The 25,679-nt window shown below is 45.2% G+C and overlaps 1 protein-coding gene across 2 annotated transcripts in view; it reads right to left on the bottom strand.

Annotated features, from left to right (window-relative positions):
* The window catches only part of MOSPD1 (motile sperm domain containing 1), a 49,293-nt gene that overhangs the window by 4,605 nt on the left and 19,009 nt on the right, over positions 1-25,679 (bottom strand). For both annotated transcript variants that reach the window (XM_083159517.1, XM_083159516.1), the window contains exons 2-6: positions 23,554-23,588; positions 13,769-14,023; positions 9,665-9,740; positions 6,423-6,646; positions 2,242-2,403 (exon numbers count right to left, since the gene is read on the bottom strand). In XM_083159517.1, coding sequence (XP_083015643.1) covers positions 2,242-2,403; positions 6,423-6,646; positions 9,665-9,740; positions 13,769-13,922 — 616 coding nt within the window. In that variant the 5' untranslated portion in view covers positions 13,923-14,023; positions 23,554-23,588. The remainder of the gene's footprint in view (positions 1-2,241; positions 2,404-6,422; positions 6,647-9,664; positions 9,741-13,768; positions 14,024-23,553; positions 23,589-25,679) is intronic.

Below are 25,679 nucleotides of genomic sequence, written 5' to 3'. Positions count from 1 at the left end.
TGGCATTGTATGCCATATACAATGGTATACAATTTTAAATTGTATACCATCAGGTGCCAATCGCGTTGCATCGCATCGCATGCCTTATGGTCTGCGATGCGATGGGTGCCGTGATAGTACACAAGTACCAGAAATTCTTATTTAAGACTGAATCGGGTTATTGGTGTGTTATGGGCCTGATGTGGGCGTGTTACACTAGTGGTTTCAGAAGAAGATGCTTACTTGTGTGCATTGGAGGCCGTATTGTGGTGCTTGAAATGGCTGTGACTGCAGCTGCTCTGAGTGGATGGTCCAGCCTGCATTGAGATGCAGTGCTGCACACCAGAGAAAGCACTCCTACTTAGCTTAAAGTTGCATATGCAACTGCTGGAAAAAAACAGCGTCTCACTCGGAATCAACCCCTGCAGCAGTTTCTGACTCAGAATCAGCTACACAGCCAAACATGTGGTACTTGTGTAGTTTCACAGCGCCACCGCGCGCACAGTCTCTCATGAAACTTGGCAGCTTGCCAGACTCTGTGTTTACTGTGCGCGTGCCGCTCTAGATGTAATGTACGTTATCAGCATAGCGCTGGCAGCAGCAGCGCACGCTGCGCAGCGCTGACAGGTCATTGTGGTACTTGTAGTTCCACAGTGGACACCCCGGCACACCGCTAATGAACGGGGCTTCTAAACCAGACACCCCGGCACACCGCTATCAAAGGGGGTGTCCCAAGTGTAGACGCTAAAATTTAGACGCTTTAGCGTCTAAATTTACACTCCCTGCAAACCGCTAAGAAGGGTGCACCTAAATTTAGATGCTAAAGCGTCTAAATCTAGACTCCCTGCAAACCGCTAAGAAGGGGTACATCTAAATGTAGACGCTAAAGTGTCTGAATTTAGTTGGGTCTAGGGGTACATAGGGGTGCACTGTGCAAAACACTCTTAAAACTGTTCACAATGACACTAGTCGACGTAACAGCTGTCGACCTTGTTAATTCCACTATCCACGCCACCCCGAAGAGTGGCGAGCGCACGTGGTACGTGTCCGACCAACCTTTTCATACCCCCACTATCCACGTCGGTGTGGAGTTGATATTATAAAGTGTGGCGAGCGCAGCAAGCCACCGAGCCCGAAGCATGGCGAGCGCAGCGTGCCCCGCGAGGGGACGCGTATACTTGTGAAGTTATGCGCGGCCCCTCACGGGGCTCGCTGCGCTCGCCACGCTTCGGGCTCGGTGGCTCGCTGCGCTCGCCACACTTTATAGAATCAACTCCATGCCGACGTGGATAGTGGGGGTATGAAAAGGTCGGTCGGACGTGTACCGCGTCCCCTCGCAGGGCTCGCCACGCTTCGGGGTGGCGTGGATAGTGGAATTAACAAGGTCAACAGCTGTTACGTCGACTAGTGTCATTGTGAACAGGTTTAATAGTGTTTTGCACAGTGCACCCCTATTTACCCCTACACCCTACTAAATCTAGACGCTTTAGCGTCTAAATTTAGATGCCCCCTTCTTAGCGGTTTGCAGGGAGTCTAGATTTAGATGCTTTAGCGTCTAAATTTAGGTGTACCCTTCTTAGCGGTTTGCAGGGAGTGTAAATGTAGACGCTAAAGCGTCTAAATTTTAGATTTTAACATTTGGGACACCCCCTTTGATAGCGGTGTGCCGGAGTGTCTAGTTTAGAAGCACCGTTCGTTAGCGGTGTGCCGGGGTGTCCACTGTGGAACTACAAGTACCACAATGACCTGCCAGCGCTATGCTGATAACGTACATTACATCTAGAGCGGCACGCGCACAGTAAACACAGAGTCTGGCAAGCTGCCAAGTTTCATGAGAGACTGTGCGCGCGGTGGCGCCGTGAAACTACACAAGTACCAAACATGCAATTTGATGACAGATTCCCAAAGTTTTGCATTTAACTATATCCGCATATCAGACCAGTGTTACATTGAATAAACCTGTTCCAGATTTTGCATGGTCGCTTTTTTATGGGTATGCATAAGACTTATACAGAGGCGCTGCATCTGACAGGGATGCGCGAGCATCTCACACGCACACGCATCCCCATCAACACGGCGGTGGGGAGCTCTTTCCGTGCCCATGTCCGCTTCAGGGAGACAGGTATGGTTTGGTGTGTGTGTTGGGGGAAGGGGGGACACGTGCGGGGAGCTACGGGGAAACGGCGGGGAGGCAACAGAGGGTTTATTACAGATCCAGATTCTTGCTGTCCAGGAACACAGTAAGCAGCACAACAGTCTTACCTAAAACGTAGGCAGCGACTAATTTCTGATTCACACTTAAATGGAGGTAGAGAGGCACCACAGATTCCAATTCACCCAAAGTGGGCATCATTAGTGCAGCAATGCAAACCATGCCAAGGAAGACCATCAGCAAACTGGGTCCTGAGGAAGTATTTCTGAGATCTGGAAGAATGAATTTAATGTTCATCACCAAGTGTTCTGCACAATGGATTAGCACTGAGGAGGTGACGTATGAAGCAGTGATAAGGGAGGAGAAGTGATAATGTACCTGGTACTCTATCACCGGCCAATCAGCTCCTGACTGTTCAGTTACAGGCTCAGTTTAAAAAGAGACAGTCAGGAGCTGATTGGCCGTGGATAAAGTACCAGGCACTTTATTACTTCTCCCCCCTTATCACTGCTTCATACATCTGCCCCTCAGTTATCAATCATAAGCTGGCCTGGTATGTACTGTACATATGTAATGTCATAAAAGGAATGACGTTCTCCAAACATATCAGCAGATGTCTATTGCCAGCTGGATTGTATGTGCAAAACTGTACTGAAGGAGACTGATAGGATCAGTCTGCACATTGGAGCTGATTCAGTCCTGTTCGCCCAGGTCCGAATTCGTCCAAGATGGTGGGGGTCTGCCCATGCCAACCTCCGCAGCGAGCGCCTTTTGGCGTATATTTCATTTGGTCTGGAGCTCACTGCCTGATTAACGGGCAGGGGTGCGTTTCAGTTTGGGAATTTCATGGGCTTGTCTACAAAAACAGTGGGCGCATACTTAGAAATGCTGGGTGTGCCCGTTGGAACGCGGGCATGCTCGGGTAAGCTGCTGATGTCACATGATTCGGGAGGTAGGGTGGGTTTGCGTTCAGTCTTTACCTGCTTGCTAGGTAGCAAATATACGCAGCCTAGTGAGCAGGTCTGAATTGGGCCCATTGTAAACTTTGAAACTCTCCCAATGGCCGCTCATCTGCGGCCAAATTGGAAAATGAAATGAATTATGTGCTATTTACGACCCAATATAAAATGGTCATTACTAAAACTGCTTTGGCACATTGCGGTTGCTGAGATTAGTTTGTATTAATATAAGTGAATTAGTGAACAAAGGTTGGCCTGTAATTAGCATGCTGGGCAGTGCATTATTATACACTCGGACAGGGACTTGTATCGCCAGAAACATCCATTCCAGCAGATTAATAGACACTAGCCTGGCTTAACTCTTTCAGTGCCAAAATTTGTCAAAATTGGTGTGAAAATTGCCAAGCAAACATATTTAGCATTTCTGCACTTAACGCTGATTAACTGGGGGGATTAAGTTTTTCCTAATATATGTAGAGCGCACCTAACGTGCGCTAGGGACAGTGGTGCTGTCCCCTGTAATCCCCCCCCCAGTATTTAGTGGCCGGGGCAATGTATTAACAGCTGCCCAGGCGTTAAATTGTCCGCAACGCCAGCTCAGGGCTAGCGTTGTCCTATCCCCACTGCAGGGACGACGCTAGCCCTGCTGCTGGCTCTGGGCTGCGCTGGAGATCTTGCGGTAATAGCGAGATCTCGAACATGCCCATTACAGCCGGCAGTGGGGAGTGAGGGTTCATGCAGACGCAGGGCCGCCAATAAGGAGAGCCGTCAACGGTGGGCATAATGGCTCTCCTTATTGGCTGGGGTGGGGGGGGTTGTTTTAATATATTCGGCCGCAACGTGTGCCCGATTATCCACGTTATTTTGTAGAAGCGTGACCCGTTATTTAGAACGTTAGGGACAGTATAGTGCATCTGCCCCAAAGTTACCCAGAGAAATGAAGTCCACAAAATATATAGGCCCTTATTCTAGTTGAATTGTTCGGATGCGTAATTTTGGACAGGAACCGAGTGTTCTTAGCCCCGCCTTCCGTACGGATTGCTCACACCGTCCGAATGCGGTCAGACGCCGACCAAACGGACCGCAAGTGGATTTTTCATGTGAACACCTCCCCCATCTGTATGAACCTCCTCCATCATTCCATAGTCACCGCCCTATCGAATGCTGGACTGAGTGATCAGGCAGCACCAAGTGCTCCAGACCACTCGGCATTTCTCCGTGCAAAAGCAGGGATATGGGCGGGCAGCTGGCATCCGGCTATGTCATGGCCACACGTGCGTCATGGCCCGATTACCATACCTACGCCCAGCATTTTCATGGGAACGTCCATGAAACGCGGGGTGTACACATATCATAATGAGCCCAAACAGCCCTTCACGCCTCTCTCCACCCCCTGTTCTAATTGTTCCAACCGATTGTTTTCTGTACAGAATTCACGCCGTATTCAGACGTGCACGGCGTTCACACATGCGCATATATGCCTCTGCACATGCGCAAACACCAACCATAGGCCGTCCGTCCGCATTCGGAGCCCTCCGACTCAATCAGAATAAGGGCCATAGTTACAGCTCTGCTGACAGAAAGAATGTTTGATGATTGCATTTTTATTTTAATCTATTAAGACTATTGCGGGAAAGAAGAAAAAAGATTTGTTATGGATTTAAGAGGCTAATACAGTGGTTCCCAATCTGTGTGTCTAGGCACCGTGTCTGCCTTGGGATGGTGGTCCAGGATCAATTCATATAATTTTTGGGCAATGTAACAGCCAGAAACCAGTGCTGGTGGCTACCAATCATAACGTATGTGGACAAACAGAAGCAAATCCTGTCCCTCACCACATAACTGTGGTATATAACACAATGTACTTAATTTAATGATATACAATGTACTTAATTTATATATATATATATATATATATATTTTTTTTTTTATTTTTTTTTTATTTCTCCATAAGAAACATTTAGTCTAGGGGTGCCTTGAAAACATTTTGATGTTCTAGGGTGCCGTGATTCGGGAATCACTGGGCTAATATAAAAGTTATCAAAGGTATTTGAAGACGTTTTCATTTGAAAATAAATGTGTGGGGTTTTATTTTACACTTATGTTCTATTGTAGAACTACATGTTCTAGCTGTCCCTGGCTGCCAGACACTTCCTAGCTGCATGAGTTCCAGAACTAAATGCTTTTAATACTTACAGCAAGTCTGAGAAAGCTGCAATACATAGACCTCCTAGAACACTAATCTGGCGAGTCTAACTAGGCTGCGTCCACAGGGGGCCTTCTAAGTATAAATGTGCAGGCATCTACTGATCCATGCGGACAGATGCAAGTGCTCAGTACTACAAAAATAGAATCTGATGGCATTTTACAGCAAAAAATAGGATTTTAGTGGACAATTTTATATAGAGCCTGCAGTGCCTAGATTTTGTGCCACCTCCTATGCTTATGTGTATTGTACAGACTAGAGCAGTTCAACCCAAAGAGAAGAACTCGCAAACAGCTCACCGAGCTATTACTACCATTTTTAGCATATGATGAAAGGTGAAATGTAATAAAAAAAATTACTTAACAAGAAATGTATTTCCAACATGAAAAATTAAAACAATTCATTAATTTTGGGCCTGATTCAGGCCTGTTTGCTTCGTTTATTTGCAGTCTAGCAAACAGGTAAACGGCGACCGACCAGATGCCTGCCCCCCAGCGTGAATCCCAGCATCTGCATGCAAAGGGATGTTACACTTACACATCCCCTCGCATGATGCTGCACGAGTGAAAAATAATGCAATGGTTGCCGACCATCAAATAATATTTTTTTGTCTCCATGAGACTGTCAGTCCAGTTTGCGATTAACCGACACAGTGATTCCAGTGAGAAGCCACTCCTGACTTTGTTATCATCCCTATCTGACTTCTGGGGGCTGCTGCCAATACAGTCCCCAGAATCTGGTACTTGTGCGCATTTGCTTATCCCAGTGGCTGATGGATGAATTGCACATACACAATGGATTTAGCAGGCTGTAGCACAAAGAGCCCCCCTCCGTACAGCAGCACAGGCAGCATTGGAGAGTCTCCCGTGAAGTCCACTGGTGATTATTTAAGCTTCACTCAGTAGTAGACAATGTGCTGTCACAATGTGGAAAAGAGTCTCTGTTCTGCCAAGTGTATTCTAATCAATGAAAACCCCCAATAGCAGCTTCACATCAGGACTTATGACTATAAGGGACACTGCCTGTGTAACATATGTCTTCAAGCAAAGTGGGGCTGCTTGCAGCATCTCCAGGGGAACAGTAGGAAATAAATGCTCTAAACATGGCCTATAATATGAGGACTGACCTGGCTGGCACGGTGCCTGCTCAAAGAAAACACTTTCTGCTAGATGTTCCTTAATCCGTTTCTCTTCCTCATCTTTGTGCTGTTGCTCCTTAGCAGACGGAAGTAGTGTTGCTATTACCTCTTTGCGTCCCAGCGCTTTTCTCTGACTTTGTTCGGACACTTGTAGGCGGAATTTGTCCATAACACCAAAGTGACTGGCTCGGACATCTTTGTGCCGGATGACGCTGAAGCGCAGAAAAAGAATTGCAACCAATTTAATATCTGATTTAAAAAATAACTAGCAAAATAAAATTACAAGAAAACACATAAGTAAAAGTAATTAGAAGGAATTCCCAAGGTGCAAACCTTCCACTGCTTAGAGAGCTGGTGACCACCCATACCAATACATTGATTAGGGAAGATGTGGCTGCAGCACAGCGCAGAAGTCCACGTGCACCGCACTAATCTGCTCTTGGGAATGAGGGAGAACACTGTTCCATCTACATTACACTAAAGGCCCCCATACAATAGGGCGACTTGTCCTAGGGACAAGTCGGACCCAATTTACCTGCGAGCCGCCCGGCAGCTCCCCGGGAGGCTCACATACAATTTGGCACTTGATGTGCCATTTTTTACATGGGATAAATCGCATGCGATTTATCCCATGTAAAAACAAACCCGGGGAGCTGCAGGGCGGTGAGGAGTAGTGGGGGCGGGCAGCGGCAGTAGTGGGGGCGGGCAGCGGCAGTAGTGGGGGCGGGCAGCGGCGGCCAGTGGTGGTGGGGGCGGGCAGCGGGTGCGGTGAGCGCTGCTGACCTGGCCGGGCAGTGTACTTACACATAGCAGCAGCGGGGACGGGACGCGTAGTGGCGGCTATTAGATTTTTAAAATACTTGTCAAATGACCGGCCGCTCTCTGATTGGCCGGAGAGCTCTCAGCCAATCAGAGAGCGGCCGGTCATTTGACAAGTATTTTAAAAATATAATGGCCGCCACTGCGCTGCCCGTCCCCGCTGCTGCTATGTGTAAGTACACTGCCCGGCCAGGTCAGTCAGCAGCACTCGCCGGCGCTCAGGGACCTGCTGCCCGCCCCACTGCTCCCCGGTGTCTGCATGCATATGCCTGTCAGGTGGCAGGCATATGCATACAGGGAGGTCGGACGTGATCGTATGTACAGACCGTCCGACCTCCCTGATCCGGTCCGATGCGCACGGGACCGCGCATCGGATCGGATCAGATATCACACACCTACGATTTTGGGCCGATTTCACCCGATTATCGACACAAAGTGCCGAAATCGGATGAAATTGTCCCAAAATCGCATAGTGTATGGGGGCCTTTAGACACAGCTCATTTTAAAAAGGGGCGGCTCATGAGAACTGGCATCCGGTCAGAATGTCAACAAACTTAATGCTGACTTTTCATACCACACCCCAGAGAACTTGGGTAAGACCTATTCACCTTGGAGACACAAGACACCTCTCTCTTTATTATCTGACACATTTTGGCCCTTATTCTGGTTCACTCACAAAGTCAAATTCCTTCTCAAATGGAGAAAACGATGTACACTGTAGGTGGGGCAGATATAACATGTGCCGATAGAATTAGATTTGGGTGGGGTTTTACTTCATAGTGAGATCTATATTGCAGTGTAAAAACAAAGCAGTCAGTATGGCACTTGTGTAGTTTCACGGCGGCAGTTATATAGTCAGCATAGTGTCCCTGTCAGAATCAGCATAGACTTCCCATGAACAGCGTAGTTAGCGCCCCTGTCAGAATCAGCTTAGTGTTCCCGCGTCCAGCGTAGTTATCGTAGTCAGCGTCCCCGTCAGTATCAGCGTTGTGTTGCTGCAGCCAGCCTAGTCAGTACGTTCGCGGCTAGCCAGAGTTGATGTAGTTAGCGTAGGTAGTTAGCGTTATGCAGTTAGAGTGTAGTCAGCGTAGTCAGTATGTTCGCGGCTAGCCGGAGCTTATGCAGTTAGCGCAGTTAAAACATGTCATCATTATTGTTTAAGATGGATGACATTACAGGTGTGAATGTGTTCCTGAAACACCCCCACTATCCACACCAGCCCGATGCGTGGCGAGCGCAGCGAGCCCCGCGTGGGGACGTGGTACGCGTACTCCGGACCTGTTCATACACCCACTATCCAGTTGATTTTATAAAGTGTGGTGAGCACAGCGAGCCCGATGCGTGGCTAGCGCACGCGTATTACTTGACGTGTATTCTGTGTCCGCTCTCCACGCTTTGGGCTCGTTTTGCATGTCCCCACGTGGGGCTTGCTGCGCTCGCCACGCTTCAGGCTCAGTTTATAAAATCAACTTCACGCCGACGTGGATAGCAAGGGTATGAACAGGTTGGGAGGACGCGTAAGGCGTCCCCTCGCGGGGCTCACTGCACTAGCCACGCTTCGGGCTGGCGTGGTTAGTGGGGGCTTGAAAAGGAGGCATTTGCTAGTATGTAACATGGAGCACTAGCAAATGCGTCCTTTATTGTGCATGGGATGCACTTGTGACGGAAGTAGCAGGGTCTGAGCACTAGAGCACTCAGACTCTATTTTCCATGCGCAGATCTCTGTAAAAAAGGTGTGGCAGCCATTTTTCTGGAGATTTCCTCACTAGTAGCGGTGTGGAGTCTGAGCATTAGAGTGCAGATTGCTGGAAAATGGCACTTCGGCCATTTTTCCAGCGATAACTGCAAGCGACACTGAACTCTGGAGGGTAAGTATTTAAAAAATGGGTGTAGTGTGGGCCCCTGGGATCCCGTGTGCACATTGCACCCATTACAGATACGCCACCGCCAGTGACTATGTTATAGGTCTCTGTTAGTGAGTGACAGAGCTGTAAGCGTTGTACTGTTACTGTTTTGTGGTCATCCAAATGAAATAGAACAATGGTGAAGGAATCTAGAATATGCAGTCCTTAGGCTGATAGTAGTGCCTAGGTTCATAGTCATAAGGTTGAGCACTACGGTACACTTATACGGTGTCCAAAAACTAGAAAAACTGATGTTGACCTTTTCTCATGTCAACATTTTGCTTGTGGCAACCTAATGCACGTTGACTTTTTCATGTGTTGACCCCATGACTGTCAACCAATCGTGGTCAACCTTTTAACTGTCGACTTAGACACTTGTACACCTAATGACCCATACCCTCCAGAATCAGCTTCCAATATAAAGGCTACGTTACCACACTATGTATAAAAGAACACAGGAAATGACTGCCTATTATATGAGCTATAGAAAATCTTTATATTACTTACATATCAACACAGCACTGAGGTTTCACTGCACCAGCAGCATCGACAACAGCGTACTTGTTGGGGGACGTACACAGAACTAGAGGAAAAAATAAAACTTTATTAGTGAGTGGATTTGGACAAGCCAGCAGAGGTCTGGGTGAGCTGCCATTTCAAATACAAGGATAAATGAACTCTGATATATGTACTGTAAGACACACAAGACTGAATATGCCTCTGTGGACTGCTGCAAAAGCAGCCCATAGAGGCTGGGGCCTGCGTATGTGCAGTACTGTATAAGCTACTGCGCATATACCAGCCCTGCGGCGAGGACGCATTGCTGTAGCCCCCCTCCTCCGCAGAAGTAAGAGCTGCCGCTGGTAAGGAGTTCTACACTTTTGTACTGCAAAGTGCACTTTTAGTTAGCAAAACCATTTCCAAAGACAGGATGTAGGCATGCAGCCTTTAGAGGACTATATAGATACACTCCTGCAAAAACAAAGTGATTTGGGGTCTAATTCAGAACTGATTGCTCAACTATAAATAACTGTGAGCAGATAGCCGCTGCTAAGACAGAACGAAAACCTGCCCTGTGCAAATCTGAGACTGAATTATGAAAATTTCGTATCTTGTTGCACATCCATATTCAATTCACTCACCATCCAATGATTTTTCCTGTCTGTGCAAATGTAGAGGTGCCATCTTAACCATGCTTCTGGCACACTTCAGACGGTGGCAGATCATGGTAAAAAAGGCCACGCTATCTAAAATCAACTCCATGCCAACGTGGATAGTGGGGGTATGAACTATCCACGTTGGCATGGAGTTTATTTAGTTTATTTTAGAAAGTTTGACAAGTGCCGAACCCAGAAGTAGAGCACAGCCATGCATGTACCAATCACATGTGTTCCGTGTCCCCTCGCACTCGCCATGCTTCGGGCTCGGTGCGCTCGCCACTTTTTAAAATCAACTCCACGCCGACATGGATAGTGGGGGTATGAACAGGTCGCTCGCTGACATGGATAGTTGGGGTTTGATAGTGGGGGCTCGCCGACATGGATAGTGGGGGTTTGATAGTGGGGGCTCGCCGACATGGATAGTGGGGGTTTGAAAATGCCTCCTTTATTGTGCATAGGACGCACTTGTGCCCACATGAGGTGCACGTGCTAATAATTACTGAGATGCATGAGCGTCTGAGACGCTATGCCAGCGCAGGGAATCTGGCGGTTACTGGCGCTGTGTGAGAGGCACTCACTAGGCTAGGCATGGACGCCGGGGACAGAGCCGGGCTACCTCAGCGCTGTGATGCAGTAATGCTAACCATTACACCATCCATACTGCCCCATAGTAGGTACTCTGTATTGCTTCCCATGTGGTCATACCAGAATGGCGCCTTCGGGTATTTGAGCTGTTACAAAAGTGCTATAACGGCGCTTGTTTTTCCATACCATGATGTATATTCCTTCCCAGTCGTGCATGATCCTATGTCTCTTTACCATCTGTAACCATATACTGTGCAGTTTCCTACTTGAACCCCAGCTGCTACTATTTTGTGTTTGTATTGTCTTTTGTTTTTGTGCAAAAATCAATACAAATGATTTAATTTAAAAAGAGAAAAGAAAAGAAAGCTCTTAAAATAAGTCAAATAAAGGCAGAACAAATAAGAATTGAGAGTAACAAAAGTTTGGCAAGCGCAGAATGTACTTACTTGCTGATTAAACAGTAAACCAATGGAACAAAAGTGGGTGGAATTAATTAACCCTTTAAGGTAATTCAAAAATGTTTCTGCTTTGGTTATGCATTAAAAGAGGTTATTTGTATGTCATTACATTCATTCATCTTTTTGTACAGACACCTTAAATTGGCCTATACACATAGGGGGAAATGTATTAAGAATGGAGTTCTATTTCACATGGGATGTTGCTGTGGGCAAACAATCAGAATTTACTTATTTAATTAGCACCTTCTAGAAGATAATATATAGTATTTAACTGGTTGCCCATAGCAACGTCCCATTTGAAATAGAACACCTATCTTAGTAAATGTCCCCCATAGAATTTGATGGCAGATCAAAACCTCTTTTGCCCATCTAGGGGGTTATTCTAGTTCATTCTTTCTGACAAAATCCTTCTTAGATGGACAAAACCATGTGCACTGCAGGTGGGGCAGATGTCACTTGTGCAGAGAGAATTAGATTTGGGTGGGGTTTTTCTTCAAAGTGAGATCTATATTGCAGTGTAAAATTATGCAGTCAGTATTTTCCCTGCACAGAAACAAAATAACTCACCCAAATCTAATTCTCTCTGCACATGTTACATCTGCCCCCCTGCAGTGCACATGGTTTTGTCCATCTAAGAAGGATTTTGTCAGAAAGAATGAACTAGAATAAACCCCCTAGTCTGCTTTTTTCATTTATCCTTTCTGCCAACTTCAACCCTATTTGTTCCTTGTAAGAATGTTCTGATATCTATTCCAAGCAAGTTTAAATGAATCTACTATAAAAAAAATATATTGCGATTATGATTATTACTGCTATCATTTATTTATAACATACCACAAATTGTCGCAGGCCTGAGAACAGATCGTACATAACCATATAATTGGATGACATTTTTTCCAAAAATGACCATACATACGTTTTTTTGTAATATCTAATTGAATCATTTAAACCTGAAGTTGGATATAAAATCGCATTGAACCAAGGTGATATAGTTATTATTTACATAATTTGCTAATAAGAAAAACAATTTGTGGGGCATATTTGGGCTAAAATAATTTATAGTGTTTTTAAAAAAAAAAAAAAAAAGACTATAGTGTGGGTGTGGGTGTGTGTTTTATTTAATAATTTAAACTGGGCTTGATTTACCAGCAGTTGCGGAGCACCTAAAATTGTAAACTATCCATTTTTGGACATCTGCGCAAGGGCAGCGTGTGCGTGCAATGTGTGTGCGCAAACTTTTAAAGTTATTGACAGTGGGATCAGTGAGGCAGCATTTTGTAAAAGTAATCCAGACAATGCAGAAGAGAATTCAGCAGCAGGGGGTGGGCGTCATTCCTGAAGATTGCCCCTCACTGCTCGGCTCTGTCTGGGGGAAGGGGGAGACAATGGGGAGGGGAGGTGTGGCTTCAGAGAGCTGTCTGAGTAAAGAATGGTGAAGTTGGGCTACATTTATTTATTATTTACAGTTTCTTATATAGCGCAGCAGATTCTGTTGCGCTTTACAATAGTAGACAGGGATAAAACAAACTGGGTAACAACAGACAGACTTGGAGGTAGGAGGGCCCTGCTGCAAGTTTACAATCTATAGGGACATAGGAGGGAAACACAAGGACAGGCATGACTGTCTTCCTGCAGCCACAGCTGCCCAAGCCTGTGACATTCATTCTTTGCTGTGCCCAAAGAGGGATGAGGGAAATGCGGCAAAGTTTGGGACTGGCACAGCCTCCTGAACCTAGTGGTTGATTGGGTGGGTCTCTGATGTCAGCGATGTCCACTTCCAGCCTGATTCCTAAGCCGATTAGTGGAAGTCCTGGACTGGCGCAGATAGGAAAAACTGTTCAATGGTTTTGGTTTTAGGAAATGGATCTGCGATTGCAATTTTGCAAGGGGTGGGTTATGCTTTCTTTCTGGGTGGCAATTTTTTCATCACAGGCAACTGCCTTTTTTTCTAACTAGCAATCCATGCTGAATAAGGCCCATTCTTACACAATATTTTTTGCCATGACCAGGCCCAAATATCTGAGGTAATAAATAGTAGGGTAGTTAAATGCATATATGTACAATCAGCTCTTACGTGACTCCAGATGATCACCTCAGTAATAACTGTCTTCTCTGCTAAAATAATGACCTGTACCTGGTTCTATAATAATAATGACCTGAAATTCATCATCACACTATATAACACTGATTGATGCTACCTGTAGGTGCTTTGTGGCAATGGCTGCCTTCATCTTTAAGATATTACCCAATCTGGGTATATTACCATATTGAAGTCGAGCTGTATAAACAAACCATATCTACCAGCGAGAGTACACCACTCCTTTTAACTCTTGTCTAGCCCTTGATGCTGGATTGTACAGTGTGGTTTTATTTTCAATATAGTATGCATAAACTGCTGTAAAACTTACCTTTAAACTTTAAGGCAAATTCATAGGGATTGTACAAAGTTAAAACCTGCTTGTGTGTTGACTGATCGTCAGCATAAAATATAAGTTCAGTTGGAAAGACAAACACGGGAAGGTTTCCTTCCACTAACTCTGTCTGTCGTTTGTGCTGCTGCATTGGCACAGAATCTGTATTTCCTCCTCGTCTCCTTTTGTCTCCCGGACTTTCAAATCTTCTTTTCTTGGTGCTGTGAAGACCTCTAGTGCATGCTGTCAGTTCTGCAGGAGGAGGAACAACATTAGCACTGCAGTGCCTCCCAGTAACACTCCAACTGCGCACTCCTACTCCTTGTCACCCTAGAATATGCTGCTAAACCACACTTATTATGCTTCTTCAGCATCTACTATTGCAGAAATGGTGATGGAATTACTAGATTAGCGGCTGATAATAAGAGCGCCCTTTCTCTGTGAATTAACTCTTCCTATGCACCTCTTTATGTCACCATGGAATTGTGGTGCACCCATTATGCAAATTCCATTCAATCTTGTGCCTAGTGGCACTTAAACGGCCTACACAGGTTTGCTGAGCGTTCTGAGAGATGCTAGATTGCTCAGCACACAGCCATGTGTCAGCACTGTCACTGGAGAACACTGGTCCTGACCAGCGATATTATTAGATTTATTCAGCATGCTGGCGATAGCGTCACGTGGGGCCGCGCATCATTATCTCTATAGCCCCTACACACAGGCCCTTATTCAGTACATTCACACAAGGGGCTCGTTTGCACGGGGATCGGTGTTTCTTCGATGCGGATTTCTGTGCATGTGATTGTTGCGTGCGGCCACGGCAAACAGATTGTTCACCGGGTACATGCAAGCAACCTTGCGGGCAGGAGGCGAAGAGGGGCGTGGGGCTGCCCCAATACCATATGGGAACGCCTAGCATCTTATGGGCGTTCTCATGCTAATGAGGCATAACAGACAGGCGGGGGGCGGGCAGCTGATATCACTGGATGTCAGTTGCCCGCCTACTTCCCCCCCCAAGCAGACACTCATCTGTAATGGTTGCTCTGAGGCAAACTTACATATGCGTGAGCCTTCGGCATCATTCGATGGTCATCGACCATCAAATGATGGGGGGCAGAACCCACCAGGCTGCCCTGCATGTGAATTTGCCTTGCGAATGGGTGACGGCCAGCCACCACTCACAAGGCGGGGTTTGGTGGACTCACGAGGCTGTGAATTTGCACCCTTGTGAATCAACCAGAATAACCCCCACAGAGCGATTTAAGGGCATTTTCTAAGGCATCTAGTGAGATGCCTTAGAAAATGCCCCGAAATCGCCCCATGTGTAGGCCCCATTACAAGGTTAAAGTGGAATGGGAGATATACGGTTCATATATGTACACAAAGCAATTTAGCAATCATTATGATTTAAAAACCAAATGTTAGACAACCATTGTTGTCGTTCTGTGTTTTTATGAACTTTCAAACATAGGGACCAAGGTACTGTATCGAGCAGTGAAAAGGATGGAGAAGTAGGCCAAAGAAAGATCAGATTTGAGCGTAGCGTTTATCATGTAAATGATATAAAATGAAAGTAGAAACTAATAGGTTGCTATGGACAACGTCTCTATTCTTCTCACTCCTTCATACAACAACCCATTAGTCTTCAATCTTAGACAAGTTTCATATAATGGGGTCATTTACTACGGGGACACACAATAAAGGACATGCACATAAGTTTGGTTCTTGAGTATATTGAGTCATGCACAGAAACATCTAGAAATATACAATTTAAACATCCCCTGTACAATGAATAAAATGAATGTATGCATAAATACCTTCCATATAGAACCATCATAGCATTTATTATGATGCCTCTATGAAACCGGAGAGCAATGAGACAGACACAGGCCAGTATTCAATGGCCGGGATCGCGGCTGGCAGCGAATCCTGTGTAGGATTCGCAGCACTTTCGACGCAATTCTCCCTTCAGGGAGATTCGCCCGTCAGCCGCCCGTCAGCCCTATTCAACGCCTCAGGGGCTCTCTGCCCCTGGCAGCAAATTTTAACACCCCTGGCGAATGCCGCAGGGAGCTGGGGGACGGCTGCAGGCAGGGAGATGGAAGCCTCCCTGCCTGCGCCGGACACTGTGGGGGTGAAGGAGGGCTGGCAGGGACACAGGGAGAGCCCCCCAGAGCTGGCAGGGGACTGGGATAGGAGCCGCTGCACTCACTGGTCCCAATCCTGCATATGTAATGATCGGGACCAGAGTGCAGTGAATAAATGAATATTAATGAGCAGCTCCCGGCCCCCTGCTGGCGAATGTGTAAAAAAAAAAAAATTGTTTAAAAAAAAAATATTAAAAATATTTATTCATGTGCTGCAAGCACATGAATAAAATAGCATGCCCCTTCACAGAAAAAAAAATCTGATTTTTTGACACAAAAAAAAAAAAACGCTTTCTTTTAAAAGATCACATTCCAGTTCACCTAAAAAAGATGACGAATGTAAAACGGAGAATCATGGCAAAAATCAATGGAGAAAGCAGTTCTCCATTTGAGCATTGAATACACTCTCGGTGAATTCCACTAAAAACCCCATTGAAAACCATCGGCGAATTGTGGCGAATCATATATGGCGAATTGGCTCCATTGAATAGGGCAAATTGTTTTTTTCTGACAGAAAATTCGCTGTTACCCCGGCGAGTTGCCAGATTCGCTGTAAAATACGGCAAATCTGAGGCATTGAATACTACCCACAAGGGTGACACTACCATTATGCAAACGGGGTCACCAGCAGTTAGGGGGTGTCTAAACCCTGTTATTGAGAAGCTGTTGGGCGCTGGAGCTCGATCACCTGGGACAGTGGTGCTTGGCTATACTGACACAGCTAAGCACCAGACTGTAATAGGGTGTGAGAATCAGAAATTTGAGATTTTGGGAGAGGTTTTCCATTTTTTTAAAGCGGCAATCATTTACATGGCAAAATCAACCTGGTTCTTCAGCGTAAATGATTGGCGTTTAAAAACAAATGGTAAAACTCTCCCAAAATCTCTCACTTTCTGATTCTCTCGCCCTATTACATTTGGCCCATAGTGAGCGGAACAGAGGAGTGCAGGGCTGTGTAAGCAGCAGTGCTGCAGACCCACAACTCTTGCTTCTGGCTAATAGGTTATTTAAAAGGTGTTGGGATCATTTGGTCTACAGCATGATGGTCCACCGTCATTAGGTCGACATGGGAAAAGGTCGACATGGGGAAAGGTCGACATGGTTATAGGTCGAAAGGTCATTAGTTCGACAGGTCATTATTTCGACAATGTCTAGGTCGACAGTCAAAAGGTCGACATGGGGTTTTTCACTGTTTTTTTTTACCTGAATGTTAACACAGTTGACATGGACACAGTTTAAAGTGCACTGCATCCCCTCGCATCGCTCGCAATGCTTCGGGCACGGTGCCTCGATAAGCTCGGCACACTATTTTGTTCTCCCACCACGCCCTAGTGCATGAAATAGGCTCAAAAAGCACATGTAGGCTCAAAAAACAGTGAAAAACCCCATGTCGACCTTTTGACTGTCGACCTAGACACTCTCGAACTAATGACCTGTCAAACTAATGACCTTTCGACCTAGAACCACGTCGACCTTTTCTCATGTCGACCTAATGACTGTCGATCATTATGCTGTAGACCAAATGACCACATCAAATCTGAAACAGTCGGTATCACTGTGACAGTACCCCCAGAGCATCGTTTGGACGTTCCAGGTGTACAGCCGTTTGGACCATCCTCTGGATGCTCGGATCAGTGCTACACAACCTGGTGCTTAGCAGACCCACCCCCTCTGTACAACATCATGTATTTATAATGCAGGAATGCCACAGGGTGGCATAGAGCCCTGTTAAAGCACTACTCTGTGTATATGGATAATTATATCATTGTACTCGTATTGTGTTCTCCTAAGGACTTAAAATGATGTCCTAACTGTCCTTCTCATACCATCTAGTTTGGTTATGTAAGGAGGAACTGCGCATCATATGTTTGGTGTTATCTGTTTGTGCTTCAGGGAATCTGTTCCACAGATACAGCATTACGGTGCTAGGCACATTCTCATTACCCTATGACTATGGAGCTAAATGCTATTATTCTGAGAGAGGCTGAAGAGCATAACTGTCACAAATGTCTCACAATGAGTAACTGTTTATATAAGTGTGTTTGAAGATCTGGCTATGGTGACATCGAGTGACAAGGGCGATTATAAGGATCATTTACAAAGGTTCCTCCCAGACACATGACCTGAACAGTGAGGTCCCGCATGAAAACTAAGGGCTTGAGCAGTGATTCCCTGGGGTGCCTCGAGACACTTGCAAGGGTGCCTTGGATTGGTGGTCCAGTATCAACTCAAATTATTTATGGCTAATTTAATAAGCAACTTCATAGGTGCTGGCTACCAATCTTGGCCCTCCCCACATAACTGAATCTAGAACAGGGTTGCCGACCCTCCCGGAATTTCCGGGAGTCTCCCGAAAATCGGGACCCCCTCCCGGCACCCCGGAAGGGTGGGCAACCCTCCCGGATTCAGGGGGGACCCCCGCTAACCCCCGGATCGCGGCATTAAAATGCCGCAATCCTCGGGTTTTCGAGGAGGGGGCGGGGCTAAATGACGCGATTTAGCCCCGCCCCCTCCACGGAGATACCTTAATCCCCTGTTTTACCAGCATAGGGGCGGGGCTTAGTGATGTCACCCTTAAGCCCCGCCCCCTGAGTGGCTACAGAAACTCTCCTCTCCGGGCTTCTCCCGGAGAGGAGAATAACAAAGTCGGCAACCCTGATCTAGAATCACATATAAACACAATATAGTTAATTTAATTTTTTTTTCTAACTTTCCCAATTAGAATCTTTGGCTTAGGGGTGGCATGAAAAATATTCTGATACTCTAGGGTGCCATGATTCAAAAAAGTTTGGGAACCACTGGGCTAGAGGGAAATGATAATTGTTTTGTGGTTCCTTGAGAATGTACACAAGTTTAGACGATGCCGGGACACTCCACATGAGGTCTGCCAGTTCTTGAGGTAAAAAAGCTAAAAACTAATTATTTTGAAGTCATTCACTAGAACAGATTAGAACAGGTATGGGCAATAAGCACCCCCTACAGCTAGATTAAAAGATTATGCCTGTCATGCCAGACCTAAAAATAAATTATTTATCAAAGGGGTCTGTAATGTTTCCTCTAGGGCAGACATGGCTAAACTATGGCCCTCCAGCTGTTGTATAACTACAAGTCTTGCAACAGTTTTGCTATTAGTGAATGCTAAAACTATAGCAAGGCATGCTGGGATGTGTAGTTTCACAACAGCTGGAGGGCTGCTCTAGGGGGTGGGATTTACAAGCCCCTTCTAACATATTTTAGAGCCATATTTCTGTGTACAAAGGAAAGAGGGTTCAGCAACCCCTGATCCTGGTTTTGACACAGTGAAGTTCACTTCTGCAATATACAGAACATTAAGGAGGCAAGTAGGGGGGTAGAAACATATGGCAATCCATTACCCTTATCTTCCTGCAAATATGGTACCTATGGCCTCTACCAGAGAAATGTGTTCTGTCCCTGCTGCTAAGGACCAGCGACACTGAATTGAAGCATATTTGCCTACATTTTTGAGCAACCATCTGGGATCTTCCACAGGACAAGTGCAGATGATTTCTATCATCACTTAATTGCCAGCAACTGCTCGACCTGTCATTGGTCCACTTGTACACATTAGGGCAGATGTATGAAGCAGTGATAATGGAGGAGACGTGATAAAGTGCCTGGTACTTTATCACCAGCCAGCTCCTGACTGTTAAATGAAAGGCTGAGTTTAAAAAGGGACAGTTAGGAGCTGATTGGCTGGTGATAAAGGGGGAAATTTACTAAAGGAAATTTGTAAAAAATAGGTGTATTTGTATCCAGAAATACACTTATTTTTGACATTTACTATCCCGAAAATACGGCACTTCGTATTCGTATTGATAGCACATTAATGCGAATATGAATTGCCGTATTTTCGGGATAGTAAATGCCAAAAATAAGTGTATTTCTGGATACAAATACACCTATTTTTTACAAATTTCCTTTAGTAAATTTCCCCCAAAGTACCTGGCACTTTATCATTTCTCCTCCATTATCACTGCTTCATACATCTGCCCCATAGAAGTTTCTTCAGAGTTTCATGCAAGTTAGTTCTGCAGGTGGATCTTGTGATTTCCATTATCTGTGCATGCGTCAGGGTGAGTACGCAATTGGAACAGGTGCCGGATGGGTGCCCAACAGTTTGGATCCCGACAGTCATTAGCCCGACGTCGGGATCCCGACTGTTAAAAGCCCGACACTCGGGGTCCTGTCGGCCACCGGCTATTCTCCCTTGTGGAGATCCACGACCCCCATAGAGGGAGAATAGAATAGGTGGGGAGAGTAGCGAGCCACTGGGCCCGTAGCGTGGTGAGCGCAGCGAGCCTGCAAGGGGCTTCGAGCGCTCCCCCCGCTGTCTGAGTCCGGGCAGTCGGGATCCCAACGTAGGGCTAATGACTGTCAGGCTCCTATACCACACCCATTGGAACAACCATTGGTGATGGAGTCATAGGCATCTCAGCCACATCTCAGCTGAGTGTGTGTAACTGAGTGTCAATAGGAGTCCACAAGTTATTTATTTTATTTATTAACAGTTCTTATATAGCGCAGCATATTCCATTGCGCATTACAACTGGAGACAGTTATACAACAAACTGGGTATTTACAGATAGTCAAAAAGGCAGCCTCTCTGTATCCGCCCATCGCCCATTGTTCTTTTAGATTGTAAGCTCTGGCAGACAGGACCTCCTCATATCTTGTTATGTAATTATGCATTTTTGTGTGTCGATAGTGAGGATGGATGCAGCCACCTAGAAGTTTGTGTACCCAGGAATCTTCCCCGACAGATCATTTTTCTAATACGGAACTACAGGGGTGTCAAACTCATGGCCCTCCAGTTATTGTGGAACTACACATCCCAGCATGCCCTGCCACAGATTTTATATGATGGATTGATAAAATTGTGGCAGGGCATGCTGAGACGGGTAGTTCCTCTACAGCTGGAGGGCCATGAGTTTGACACCACTAAACTACTCCATCTATACGTTGGCTAACTGTGCAACCATGAGGATCCTATGTTTCCTCAGCATCGCAAGACCAGTGTTCTACTGATGTTTTGGTGGGTACAACAGATATTTGTATCTTAAGTTCAATCCTCTTTTATTTAATACAGTCAAATCTCAGTATATAATCCAAGCAATGGAATAAAACACCAAACCACCCATAACATCTGAATACATTTAACTTGTCTGCTATAAGTAGTAGTGTGATTTGTGTGCCCCTTGCATTAGGTAAATCCCTCTGTATTTAAAATACCTGTTTAGAATGCCATGCAGGGGACTTGAACTCTGAACCTCATGTACCACAGACCCTTAAAACATGGAGCTATTTGCTCCTGCATAGGAATCCTTGTAATTGTAATACAATGGAGCCAGATGGCAATTAAAAAGCCATTGCAGATATATGTAGTGAATGGCTCAACATAGAGAAGTCCAAATGCAATATATCTTACTAGGAATTCTAGTTTTCTTACAGGAAAAGTAACATTAAAAACCTACATGTAGCATAATATGGCCAATCCTTTAAAGTATATTCCTGTTATCTCGCTAAAAAGTCATCAATGCCAATATCAATATTTAATCAATGAATTTATGGTAATGTCTTAATATGGTAAAATAAGTGAGCAAATTAGTTTATACGAACTGGTTATTATTGCTGGGCTACAGAATTATAAATGACAGATCATAAATATCCCCTTTAAATAAATAATATGGCTTTTTTTTATAATTGAAATATATTTAAAATGTGAAGATTGTGCAGCAGCAGCAGCAGGAGATACAGTATCTTTCTTTTGTTATACAAGTCATGTTTAATTTAGCCTACTCAATACTAAGCCCTTTATTGGGTGTATTTAATCAGTGTCTCCATGTTATACAATTTTTATGGCTATGTGAACACAAGCTCTTGCAACAGACTGATAAAATGCACACAGGAGAGCTGCTCTTGATAATGTTAATGACTAGCTATGCAGTAACAGAATAAATAACCAGTATGACGGAGTGGAAACAAAGTTCTTGCTGGATGAGTCTGTAGGATGTAAACAATACAATCATGGGGAGGTTTTACAAGTGGTATGTTCCCTGCATAACCTGTACTGCAGTCACAGCTTCCTCGCCTACTTCATGTCATATTCAAGCTTCTAATAAGACAAAGTAAAGCAACATGTTGCAATAATACTGTATATATGAAGGCTGTACATTATTAAGCAGAATACTATTCCTAAAATAACCTAGGTGTTTACAGTGCCATACTTGCCAACGCTACCAGAATGTCCAGGAAGCAGTATACCCTCCTGAATCAAGGGGACTATAAAATGGGATTTGTGGCCAATCACATAATTATTAGTCCAATCCCTGCTTATTGATGCCATAATATACAACTAAAGGCCTGATTCAGACCAGTTTGCTGTCTATATCCGCTGTCTAGTGAGCAGGTAAGCGCAACCCCAATAAAACGGACTTTTATAAGAGCGGGAGATGGCCGAATATGAGGCGGACTGAGGTCATGTGACGTCAGCCAACCGCGCCAAGCAGGCATCGGCCACCCAGGGGAACGCCCAGCGTGCTCTGGCCTGATGTCTGCCACCGCCCAGCCGCTCTGGAGCGAACGGCTCAGTGAGTGTGAAATTCCAAGGGGGGGTTTGCACATGGGCATAAACATGCATGCACAAACCCCACCCTCCACCATCGGAACGGGGATGACTTTGGTCCCTTCTGATTGGGTCTGAATTAGGCCCTAAATAATCACGCAACTAAGTATGGTGTATCCTTACCGATCTATATTAATTATATGTATTATCTTTTCAAGTTGTCAAAAAAAGGCAGGGCCTTATCTAGGGCAGTGCCAGGCACACAGCACATATGCAGTACATATGCTCTGCGGGTGGGGAACTGGTTGGCAGCATCCGGGCTATTGTCCTTTCATGCCCTAGACTTACCGCCACTAGCTATATTATTCATTCTCTTTCTGGCACAGTGCACCAAAATGCCTAGTTACAGCACTGACAATAGGAACACAGTGAAGCCTTCAGTCACTGATCTTTATGGAGAGACACTTGTGTAGTAAACACGACTGTGTTTGAAATGTTGAAATGTGGATGTTGCAATGTAAGCAGGACAACCAATCACAAGCAGCAATCGCTTGCTTGAAGCTTGTAATTGGTCACTCAACTCGCACACCGCTCCCCTGCTCACCAGTTTGCATTCAAGGCTGTGATAAGCACAGAAACCTTCGTTGGGGAAGGGGGGGGGGGGGGGGAATAAAAGGCTTCACATCACAGCACACAGGACTAGAGGAAGGGGCCACATTAAATATTTGCTAGGAAGTAACACAGCTTTGAAACAATATATAATATTTTGTTATTTAAAAACTCCATACCTCATGTCCACGATTTTGTAGAATAGGGAAATGAGAACTAGAATAATTTTGCAGTATTGTTTTATGTTTGCTGTTTTTGAAAAAGGAGAATGAGGAAATTTTCGGTTTAGGAAGTTAAATTTGTGTATTTGTTTTAAGGGTAATGAGCTCTTTACTGTGCAATAATAATCCACAACACCATTCACAAATGCTCCTATGGTAGACAGAGTTAAACTGGTTTTGTATCTCCCAAAATAAGTAATTAAGAGGTGAAGAAGTTCTTACCTGTTATAACACTGTGTTCCCTTCCATGATTCAGTCTGTAAAATATCAAAGGAACGTATTGTAATCACCAGTAGCATAACGTCAATTAACATCCCGGTCTAAGCGGTGAATCATGCTGTGTGTGTCAGGAAGAGCTAAAGTTCTCATGGCTGGCACAGTGAAACATGGCACTCATTGTGTACTGACCCTACCTGCACAATCTGTGTTTATACTTGTGCCATTCAGGCTGTATTGTGATTTGTCTTCACAGTCTATAATCTTATAATTACTCAATTACTTTGAGGTTGCATGTGCCACTTGTGCTTATTATAGTTCAATCTTTATTCACTGGTTTTCCATATAATTATTACTGTTAATTAAAATACTTAGTTTGAAAAATTACCTGATAGAAACATACTTGATACTATTATATTATTTTCTTACATGTGCAAGTATTTACGAATGGACTTGATCAAAAGAGCATTTTTATGATCACTGTGCACTGATCATGTGCGAGTGAAAAGGGTGGTGTTATTAAACTACAGACATAAACAAAGATTTGTATATTTCCCTCATTAAATGTAACTTTGCTTTTCCATCAATCTTCATTATTCCAATATGGACTGCCTTTATGTCAAGGGTCACAGTTTTACATTGTCTAGTTGCAGATAAATGAAAGCTAAGTGGAGTCTAAAACCTGGTATTTCAATGATAACTTTTTATATTAAATTTTATTTAATTTATTTTATTTAAATGATATCAGTGTTAGCAATGTTTATATTCAATATTATTCATAGGGGTGCAGCCTTATAAATAGTTAATACAAAGTAGAAAAAAAGATTAGTTTTAATTGCGCACTAGAGGAAGTGCATTAGGAAACATAACCAATTATGAAGTATTGTAGATATTTTATTTCATATGTTGGAGATCTCTGATGGGATGGTATTGGGATTGCGACGCTTGGGATGGCCAGGATCCTGACACCTTTCAGGTACACATTCTAACCCTTCCCCCCTCCCCGCAGCCTAACCCTCCCCCTTAGTGCGTAGGTCTAACTCCACCTTTCCCTGCGGCAGGTTCAATCGGGTCGGATCCATCAGCGGCACATCGCGGGTGCTTTTTAGCACCCACAATGTATTGGGTCTGATCCATAGGTGTGTGCCAGCGGTGAAGCACTGCTGGCACACACCTATGTGCAGGGGCAGACAGCAGCGGGTGTCATGGGGCGGGCAGGGGGCGGGCAGTGGCAGGGTCCAGACAGTGGTGGTGCTGGGCAGCTGGTAGCAGCAGGTGCTGGGCAGCAGGGCGGGAAGAGGCAGCAGAACTTAAAAAGTATCCTCCAAAGCTTGTCCGAACGCTCACAGCCTATTAGCTGCCAGCTAGTCTTTTGAAAATGTATTTTTAAATTCTGCTTCCCACCTTACCACCTGCAGCTACCAGCTGCCCGGCACCCGCTGCTGCCCGCCCTGCAAATCACTGCTGCCTGGCTCTCCTGCTCCCCACAGCTGCAGCTCCCCGGATGTTTACATGCACTAAATCGCATGTGATTTATCGCATGTAAAATGGCACATCAAATGCCAAATCTTATTGAGCCTCCGGGGGAGCTCAAGAGCAATCTGACTTGTTAGACCTCACTGGCAGAGCTGTCTTATGGGGCATACACACTGGGTGATTTCAGCCCATTTTCTAAGCAATATGACTAGATCACTTAGAAAATGACTCTACATCACTCCGCTTGTAGGGAATATAGCGATATCGATGCGCGGCTACACGCTTCGCTATCGCCTGGCGATTAAGAGCCTGCATGCTGGATAAATCTAGTCAGATTGTCAGTGTTCTCACTGGTGCCCTGACAGGTCACTCAGCACACAGCGCGGACACGTAACTGTGCAGCGCTGTGTGCCAAACGATCTCGCTGAGGCCCCATTACTGTGGTGGCAGGTTTAGAGAGATTTCTCAGACACAGATAGAGAGTCAGATGTACTATAGCGAGATCTATCGTACTGCTCACCGAGGTGAAACAGGAAGCCGTATCACCAATATGTATTAACAGTGAGATGGCAATGCTCGTCATAGCGCCTTAGCATAGTTCTAAAGCGCATGTAGATGTCTACACCTGCTGAATTCTCTCAGCCAATCAGCGGCTG

This window comes from Crinia signifera, chromosome 9, assembly GCF_055691185.1.
Source record: "Crinia signifera chromosome 9, ASM5569118v1, whole genome shotgun sequence".
Classification (NCBI taxonomy): Eukaryota; Metazoa; Chordata; class Amphibia; order Anura; family Myobatrachidae; genus Crinia; species Crinia signifera.
This window is presented reverse-complemented; position numbering and strand designations above follow the sequence as displayed.